The 8,870-nt window shown below is 39.2% G+C and overlaps 3 protein-coding genes across 8 annotated transcripts; 2 read left to right on the forward strand and 1 right to left on the reverse strand.

The window, feature by feature from the left end:
• Positions 1–724: 724 nt before the first annotated feature.
• Positions 725–2,024, forward strand: LOC113206835 (uncharacterized; the record flags this gene model as incomplete). The annotated part of the gene is given in 4 exon segments (XM_052270474.1): positions 725–906; positions 987–1,174; positions 1,246–1,381; positions 1,458–2,024. Coding segments are annotated over 4 exon segments (704 nt in total), but the record flags the coding sequence as incomplete, so codon positions are not given.
• LOC113206836 (cyclin-C) lies at positions 2,016–4,111 on the reverse strand. Its single transcript, XM_026423095.2, has 5 exons — positions 3,950–4,111; positions 3,577–3,683; positions 3,293–3,499; positions 2,948–3,199; positions 2,016–2,858 (listed from the first exon to the last, which is right to left on the reverse strand). Exons 1-5 carry the CDS (start codon positions 3,979–3,981, stop codon positions 2,656–2,658), a joined length of 801 nt encoding a protein of 266 aa, XP_026278880.1. The 5' UTR covers positions 3,982–4,111; the 3' UTR covers positions 2,016–2,655.
• A 32-nt stretch (positions 4,112–4,143) lies between these two features.
• LOC113206831 (RILP-like protein homolog) lies at positions 4,144–8,624 on the forward strand. 6 transcript variants are annotated; one of them, XM_026423090.2, is made up of 8 exons: positions 4,146–4,554; positions 4,744–4,882; positions 4,979–5,106; positions 5,179–5,382; positions 5,460–5,635; positions 6,893–6,985; positions 7,410–7,476; positions 8,157–8,305. In XM_026423090.2, exons 1-7 carry the CDS (start codon positions 4,249–4,251, stop codon positions 7,453–7,455), a joined length of 1,092 nt encoding a protein of 363 aa, XP_026278875.1. In that variant the 5' UTR covers positions 4,146–4,248; the 3' UTR covers positions 7,456–7,476; positions 8,157–8,305. The 6 variants fall into 6 exon arrangements, with proteins under 6 accessions (XP_026278870.1, XP_026278872.1, XP_026278873.1 ...); XM_026423087.2 differs by lacking the exon at positions 7,410–7,476 and having other exon boundaries at positions 4,145–4,554; positions 8,157–8,624; XM_026423088.2 differs by lacking the exon at positions 7,410–7,476 and having other exon boundaries at positions 4,145–4,554; positions 8,272–8,624.
• The last annotated feature ends 246 nt before the right edge of the window (positions 8,625–8,870 follow it).

Here is an 8,870-nt window from a genome sequence, read left to right on the forward strand (position 1 = left end):
CCCCTCCTCCCCCGCCGCTCCTTTTCCCCCTGGTGGGACCGGTTCTAAAATTAAATAAGCGAGTGTTTGCACAGAGTTTGTTGGCCCCCACGTGCTCGGGGGTGAGTCAGACCGCATCGAGTGTGTGTAGTTGTCAACACACTCACCCCTCACCCCTCTACATCCCCGGGACTTCCCTGCCCCCACCACGGCGTCGAATCTCGGCCCCTCTCCACTTCTCCAAACTCCTCTTCCGCATGGCGTACTCTGACCTTGACGGACAACTTTATCTTCTGAGTTGAAGCCCTCTCCGTCGCCGTCTCTCTTTTGGGCGGGCGCTCTCTGTCTCTCTCCTCCCTATGGGTAGGACGGGGAGAGAGACGAATGTGACGTTCTCATCGCCGAGTTGTCATTCATTCGGTCATTGGGGAGTCGGAGAAGACTACGGGGTTACTGGTTCAGACGCGTGCATCGCGAGGTCAGCAAAAGCAAAAGCAAAAGCGCCTAGCCGGTTTGACTCACTTCATCACTGAGAGTCAGCTTCATCGGTGGTAGAGATGGGTGCCTTCAAGAGAATCCTCTTGGCCCTCGCTTGTGCGGCAGCTGTTCTGGCACTCGGTTCGGATCTTTTTAACATTCATTATGCCCCCTCCAAGTATCTACAGAAGATTAATTTTGTTCGCTTCTCCACTAGATTCTTTGATTTATAGTGAATTATATTAAACTATTTCAATTCTATTTGCAGCATCAGAAAACGTTGAAGCAAGCTGGATCAAGATTTCAGAATTGACAAATGAAACTATAACAGTTGAATGGAGTAGCTCGGCTGCTGGATCACTATTTTCTGCTGTATTGGAAAACAGTGACAAGAGTGAGTCTCAGAACAAGGAAGCAACAGCTGACGACAGTAAAAAGTGCAGTGTTGAGGTAAAATTCTGCTTGGGAAAACTTGTGGCATGAACCTGGAAATTAAATTTGTGCCTCAACCTTTTTTTATGTTTTTACAGTTTACAGGCCTGAAGCCACTAACAAAATATATTGTGAAAATCACTTCTTCAGTGAAGGGAGAGTCTTCTTCAACAGTTAACACAATGACGCCCCCATCACTGGAGATGCCTGAAATAGAGGACGTCACATTTAAGTCTGCTCATCTTACATTAGCTCCACTTCCTGAAGAGCAAGCCAAAGATGTGGAGTAAGTAAACAAAATATTGAAGGAAAAGAAATCAAATTTCAGAATTAAAATATCCATTTTTGATTTTATAGGGGATATCTTCTGCTAGTGAGGCCACTAGAGGATGCAAAAGATTATCCTAAAGCTGAAATCAAGGACGCAAGTTTCAAGTCCAAGTTAGAGAGTTTGGTTGAAGCACCATTCTACATTGCATATGAATTTACTCAGGTAAATAAACAATGGAAAGGTGTGTATTTAACTAAAACACGTTACTCTGTTATTAACTTCTATTTCCTGTTTGTAGGAGGAGTTATCAGAAGAGACTGGTGGTCAAGTTCAGGTTGGTTCCGGAGCTGCTAAAAAGGATGGTAAATATGGAGCTGTTCAAGACCCGAAATTGACTAGTGGGGGAAACTACCGGGTTGTATTGGTTGTAATTATGAATGTAGAGGGGGAGAGAACCCTGTTTGCCGAGGAAAGCTGTCAAATGCTTGTGAAGTAATTATTGTTTGGCCCATTCACCTGCACTAATTGAGAATGACAAAATGGCACTAAGCTACAAACATGCTGCTGTAATTTTCTGAAGTCTTGTCTAGTTTAAATTGCTTTGCGAGTGTGCAAAAAAAAAATAATCAAGTATTGTTAATTGACTATTTGAGAAATTATATAAATACTTGCCACAATGGTAATTTTTACCCAAATCTATTGTACATGGAAACAGTAAGTTGGTGATGATTACTGTAGATGTTTCCATTCTAGAAATACTGTATGTAGATTAAATACCGCACTTTCCATGGTGCCCTTAAACTATCAAAAAGTACATCTGGAAATTTTTCATGTAGAAAACAAATTAAAAAAATAATTTAGCACATACAGTTTGTCATTTTATTTTTCTTACTTCAATGGCTGGCACTGTTCCTTGAGAATTACAAAACACAACTATACATACCTTTTAAAAATTAAGCCTATGATTTAAGGCTAGCTCATCGTCTCATTAAAAAAAAAAAATACAACCAAACATGATTAATTAAGTGCCCATCACCATTACAGTTTGGTAGAATTAAGTTTAGATATCTTGTAGTTGATTGGTGTAAATAATTTATAGAGCACAAGAATTTGTGTTGGCAAACCTTGAGAAAGGGCTAACACTATCACATTGTTTAGATCCTATCCTCAGAATTATAAAACCACAAAAGTATTGGAACTATTCACAAGGAAATGACAAAAAATTGATAACAAAATTACTTGGGGCTGATAATCTAGTGAGAAGAACAAATCAGTACAATATTTGGTCAGTTAGTTTGATTTGTCTGCTAGAGATAGAAATTATGGAGAAACACATTTCTAAAGAGAAAATAATAAAGCTCCAGAATTTAAAGGACATTCAGAGAGGACCAAATTAAGAGATCATGTGAGTCAAAATGGACTATCAAAGGTAAAATTGATTTTGTAAAATGGGAATTGATTCATTTTCAATAGAACTTGTGAGGCAATAGATTAGTTTATCTGCTAGGAGACTGTTTTGGTTTCGGCATTTTTGCAAGTAGAGCCTGGATATCTTTCTTCTCCTCATATGTTTTCCATAATTCAAATAAACTAATAATATACCTAGTTATTTCTTGAATTTTTTCTATATCTACACTCAGTTCTGCAAACCAGTTTTTGTGGTCTTTGCCAAGTATGACACAAGCTATTTCCAAACAAGCTGTAAATAGATAAAATCAAATTAAAAAATGGACCATGCTGACTATGTCTAAACAAGATGTTCAAAAATGGGGTATAAAAATATCTTACCAATAGCAATTTGATACGGTGGATATAGTAGACAAACATCCGTGCGCAACGAATCATTTACAACACGCCATGCCAGACTGAAAAGTTGTTCATCATTGCCAATGTCTTGAATCAACTGAATTAATGGACGGTAAGGTTGGTAGACAATAAGGCAACAATCCAGATTTTCCAGAAGGTAAAACTCGCACTCCAAAATATTGTTGGTGCGGTATGGGAAATCTGTTGTGTAGGCGTAGCTAAATTTGTTTTTCACTGCAAGACAATACGCATCACGCATGAAGTATACTGTTTAGGACCCTATGTACATTAAGAATGGATTGGGTACAGGACCAATGAACCACTTACCAACAGTTGAACAAGTTGTGATCAAACGGCTATTAGAAATGACACCAAACTCTTCAACTTTCGATGCTAAGCCAACACATGTTGGGGCAAGGAGAAGTGGGTCAATATATTTCAGGGAGTTACGAGCATAAAATCGTTTGAAGTAGACAGTAGCAGTTGCAATAACTTGTTGTCGAAGCTTCAAGTGCTCACCCAATATTTGGATGACTGAATACAAAAATGGTTATAAATTTAGGAGCCAAATAAAAATTAGTTAGCAGGAAAATATTGTAAAGCAAACTTACAGTTGGAAAAGAAGATAAAAAGTTTTTGATATTCTTCTTCTGAAAGAACTTGAAGATCAAGCTGCCTTTCTCGCACCAAATCTTGTTTGTCAAGAAGCCACTGCTGGCTGCAAATCAAAACAGTGAAAATTAAGCACAAACATAAACAACGTATTAAGTTTGCTGTTTAGAACAAGTCTGTAGATTTGAAACTATAAAATTATCAGCAAATAATTTTACTAGTCCTGTACTAGAATAAAAAAAAAGTATAAGAAAGGTAAAGTATCATCACAATTAGTAAACTGATCAAGAAGAACCTAACCCATCTGACAGAAGCCATACAAAATGGAAAAAAAGGTTATAAAACTTGAATGGAGTTACGACAAAAACTTACTAGTGAGAGCTCTGCCAAAAATTCCCCGCCATTTTTTGGTGGATTTAGATCACTAGAACGAAAAGAACCAATTTCAGCGTAAGCCGATCGCTTTATTGACAACAATTAATAACTTTTATGGGAAACCACCAAAGCCCTTCAGTGAGCAGCGCACGATTTTTCATCTTGAATAGTAAAGAGCAGAGAGAAAGAGAGAGATAGATACGTGCGAGAGAGAAAAAGATCAGTCTTGTGAAAATGGCAGCGGGCTGACAGACGTTGGAGCAGCTGAGTGCATTGAATCAGGCCACAAGTCACTTATGCCGTACTTGGAAGAACAAGAACTGGAAGACACCATGGACGACAGCAAGCCAGAGGTGTCTGTCATTGATGTTTACGACATAGCATCGGAAATTGGCAAGGAATTCGAGAAAATGATCGACGTGTATGGGACGGACGCAGTCATCAATTTGATGCCGAAAGTGATAAACGCCCTGGAGCAGCTCGAGGGCTTGGCCACTCGCAATGAACGGGAGAATAATCAAATCCAGGAGCTTAAAGCTCGCATCGCCCAGTTGGAGAAAGACAAAATTGGCAAAGCGGAAGATCGCCAGCGATTTGAAATGGTAAGAGGTGCCTGTCTCAGTGTGGCGGCCGCAGTGTGTCATGCAGTAGTGGTGGCAGCGGTGGTGGGGGCTGACCTTTTACACCTGAACTTTAAATGCTCTCCATCATGAGAAACAACTTTGTCCATTGACCCTGTATTTTATAGGTTCTCGATGTCAATTTATGTTTCATGTCAACCTTTTATACAGGAGCTGGAGCAAATTGAAGAGCACTGGAGGGAGGAGTCCAGAGATCTGGAAGCGATGGTCTCGCACTTGCAGGAGGAGAACCGAAAATTGAGTTCAGTGCTTGCGGAAAAAAAACAGGCTGAGAAGGCTCCCGATCCAGGTTACTATACACTCCTGACATTTCCAACAGTCAAGCAGTGCAATAGTTAAAGTCGATCTTATTTATTCTGACTTTAATTTTCATTTTTGCTTCCAGGTGCCCTATTAAGCCCTGAGGTCGATATGGCATTAGTGCAAAGACTTCGGGGCTTAGTAGATCGTCTCAAGGATCAGTTAAGGCAAAGAGACAGGGAGCTGCTCAGCAAACAGACTGAAATGGAATCTGTAAGATATTGTTGTTATGTTGGTGTCTTTTTTTAAATTTAAAATATTTCATTATTTTTTGGCAATTTTTAGTTGTCATCACAAGTCGAGCAGTTGACCATCATTAGCCGTGAATTACGAAGGAAACAACGCTTAGGGCAAACCCAAATCCATTCATTGATTGATGAAAGAGCTGATTTTCTTGCTCAATTACATGATCAGCAACGTGAAGTACAGTCATTGAGGCAGCGTCTTGGCTTGGCAGAAAAGGAAAATGAAGATCTGAGTATATCTGCTGTAAGTATATGAAGTTAAGTTCCAGGTACACATTTTTCCATTGAGCGACATGAACAAAATTTGTGCAACTCTTACAGCAAGACTCCCCTGATCTCACAAATAAAGTTATATATGACAAAGATGACCCTAACCGGCCAAGATTTACTACTCAGGAGCTGAAAGATATTCTTCATGAGAGAAATGAACTTAAGGCTCGAGTTAGTGACTTGGAAGATGAGTTGGAAATGTATCGACCAAAGGAACCACCAAAGAGGTAATAACTTCATTTTTGTTTTGTTTTTGTAGTATTTAGTTATAAGAATGGAATCTATGTATTGCTGAGCATTTTGATTTTCAGTTGCATGTGGTAGGTATAATGGGTGTTTTCTAATTTTCGATTTCATTGAACTGACTTTCATTCAATGACTTTTATTTCATTTTTATACTTCTTATGCTTCCATAATTCATCTTAGTTTTTTTGTTCTAACCTAGAATGATATCCTGATTACAGTGCACAGGACTATCATTTTGCTTTACAGGAAATATGTTTGCTTTTCAGCAACAACAGCTGCAGCAGCACTAGTAGGAGCATCAGTAGGAGCGCCAGTAGAAGCGCCAGTAGGAGCACCAGTTCAAGCAGCAGTCGTAACAAGAGTAGGCATGATAGCACAAGCGCCCAGAGCAATGCCAGCGGGAGCAACTTCAACAGCTTCAACAATCTTTCTCAACATTCTGAGGGAGATAGTACGCAACCTCGGCCCTCATTATTTAGATCAACAGCTTTTATACCTTCTCTTTTCCCCCTTCATCGTCTTCCCTTGCCGCAAGTGTTTGCGGCAGATGAAGACTTTGCTTCACCAGCATTATCCGTTGTAGTGATTCCCCCGACTGTACGTGACTTAGAAGTTCCCCTGGATTCAAATTCTTCTGAACATGAGCAAGTCTGCTCCTCTCTTGTCAGCTCAACCCCAGAGAATACGGGTTACATGAATCCAAGATGGCTCAAGTTTTCTACCCCCAACATAAATGGAGTTCGCACCCCTTGTACTTCACCATCTAAAGATTCTGCAGAATGTACTCCCAAAAGAGTGTCATCAGTAATGGTGACACTATCACCAGATGGACGTGTCTCTCATATAACACATGATTGTCCTGAGTTTTAGCTGTTTTTTTAATTAACACTCGCACAATTTTTATTGACCTATATTAAAGTTTTATTAATATTTCAGCATATTTTGTCCATTTTTTCCCCATGTTTTTTCTCTGTTTGTTTGATGCTGTTAATTGGATCATTTATCAGGATCGGGTATCAGGTGCTGTTGGAGTATATGCTAACTGTTAACTTTGGGTATTGGAGTCTGTTGTATTCGGCGCTACTGGAATGTGACTGTGAGGGCATCTCTATGCTTCGCTGGAGATCAGTGTTCATAATTTGCTATCCCAATCCCCTTTTTTCTAACACTTTGGTTTAGGTTCATATTAATAATTCACGGGATAGTAGTGGGTAATTTTTGTTTGCATGTTTTTGTAGCCCACAGGAGGAGGAACTGATCGTTGAGGGTCCATTGCCTCAAGAGCCAGATGATGCCCCTTGGAAAAAGTCAGATTCCGGAATACGCAAATTGTAAGTTATATTTCCTTAGTACTTTTGTTATTTAGGTGACTGGTGCATGCGGTAGGCAGGCAGCATGCTGGTTGGTGACCAGGCCACTGTCACTGTATTTACTTATGTATCTACACATCGTGTCACTTTTGAATACATCTCAATTTTATACTTTTTTATCTAATGGTCTGGGTTTTTAGAAGGCTAAAAAATTATTTTAAAAAAAACAAAACAACATCCTTTATTTTTTGCATGTCTTCAAATCAATATTTCTTTCCTACATTAAAATTTATTTTCTTTAGCATGAGGAAACTATTGTTAGGCGCTTGTAGCTTTTAGTTTACATTGTTATTTCAAACCTCTTTCTTTTTACTCATCTTGGAATGGATCTCCAAGTTCTTTCAGTTCAATTTTTTTTTTCATTTTCTTTTTGTTTGCACTACAGATTCAAATACCTTACCAACGTCATGTCCACCACCCAGCTCATCTAAGAAGCTCTGATAAAGTGAAACGTAAGGGGTGTGCAGGGTTTGCTTGGTTTGGGAGCCTCTGCTCGCTTTGGTGTAGTTTCATTCTTTTGACTATACCAAGGAGTCCTTGCTCAAGAATTGTAAGGGGCCCATTCTCCACCTTAATTGATGCATTGTCACCACTCAGGAATTTTTTTTAGTTCTTGTTTGTTCTCTGAGGTAGTTGCATTTATCAGTAGTCACTATCTTTTGATTTTGTAGATAAATGTAGTTGATTGTAATTTTGCTTTCTTAGGGCTCCCAGTGAGTATCACCTGCATTTTAGTGATCTAGAAAATCATTTAGTCAAGAAGTGCATCTTCTTTTAGATAATTATTGTTTAACATTTTGTATAAAACTTTGGATACAAAGCCATCCTGAATTTTGTTTGGAAACAAACAAAGGTTTTCAGTATTATGTACTTATATTTTATACTCTTGTATAGAAAGACAAAAGAAAAAAAGACCACATTCTCAGTGAGGTTTGCTTGGTGTGTGAATAGACTTTTGCTCCTTCAAATCTCTTTTTCTTGAATCTCTCTGGGTCTAAAGGTGTACCTATTTACCTGTCTGTTTGTGAACTGTACCAAGTAGTTTTGCAACTTTGATGTAACGGTTATGGAGCTTAAAAGTTTTTGTGGAAGCCTGTCTCTTGGGTGATGGTTTGCTTGCGTCTGTGTGCAGCTTCCGACGACTGTTCAGTGAGGGTGTCACTGGTGGTGGTACCAGTGTGCTGCCCTTTGTTGGAGGCAGTAGCAGCAGCGGCTCTAAACCGATCCTTTCGTCTTCTCTCTCCAAGATTGGTCTGTCTGGCCATTTGTCTTCTTCTGGCGCCCCCGACACGATCGTCTGATGGCATATCCACAGCTCTCTGGGCAGGCCTGGTCGACATAGACACCACTGGCAATTTGCAGCTACACACATTTTTGCGCCTGTGATATAATAATGCGTCATAACTCACTGTAGATTTGTTCCTGTGTTCACCTTTTTAAACGTTTGCATAGACTGACAAGTGTAAGACCAATGCTCTCAATTGCTTTTCATGTTTGGCATATCACCATTCTTTTCAAAAGGCACAATCTGTCTCAATGAGTATTTTGGCATATCGTTGGTCTCTTCATTGAACTGTATTGAAATGTTTCTTTCTCTAGAGTGCTTCAACCCTTTCTTATCCCTCTAAAAGTGTCATAAGGTGATAGTAGATGTAAAAGAGGCTGTGGAAAAGTATCTAATGAATTTTAAATGAAATATTACTTTTAGATGTATAGACATATTCATATATTTAATGTTGCTTCTGATACTGTGTTGACGCAGCTCAGTTGTTTTCTCCTAATCAAACGTCACATTTGTGTTTTACGAGATTGTATTATTTAGACCTAAGATGCAAGCTTTGGTGCT

Source organism: Frankliniella occidentalis, unplaced genomic scaffold (genome assembly GCF_000697945.3).
Source record: "Frankliniella occidentalis isolate FOCC.00 unplaced genomic scaffold, Focc_3.1 Scaffold125, whole genome shotgun sequence".
Classification (NCBI taxonomy): Eukaryota; Metazoa; Arthropoda; class Insecta; order Thysanoptera; family Thripidae; genus Frankliniella; species Frankliniella occidentalis.

What these genes read in the sequence shown, in the direction of transcription:
- LOC113206836 (XM_026423095.2), bottom strand. Translation starts at nt 3,981, where the DNA reads ATGGCGGGGAATTTTTGGCAGAGCTCTCACTA. An exon ending in TTTTGGCAGAGCTCTCACTA is followed by an intron (nt 3,684 to 3,949) that starts GTAAGTTTTTGT and finishes TTTGATTTGCAG; the next exon opens with CCAGCAGTGGCTTCTTGACA. An exon ending in ACCGTATCAAATTGCTATTG is followed by an intron (nt 2,859 to 2,947) that starts GTAAGATATTTT and finishes ATCTATTTACAG; the next exon opens with CTTGTTTGGAAATAGCTTGT.
- LOC113206831 (XM_026423085.2), top strand. Translation starts at nt 4,249, where the DNA reads ATGCCGTACTTGGAAGAACAAGAACTGGAAGACACCATGGACGACAGC. An exon ending in TGAGAAGGCTCCCGATCCAG is followed by an intron (nt 4,883 to 4,978) that starts GTTACTATACAC and finishes TTTTGCTTCCAG; the next exon opens with GTGCCCTATTAAGCCCTGAG. An exon ending in CCAAAGGAACCACCAAAGAG is followed by an intron (nt 5,636 to 5,920) that starts GTAATAACTTCA and finishes TTTGCTTTTCAG; the next exon opens with CAACAACAGCTGCAGCAGCA.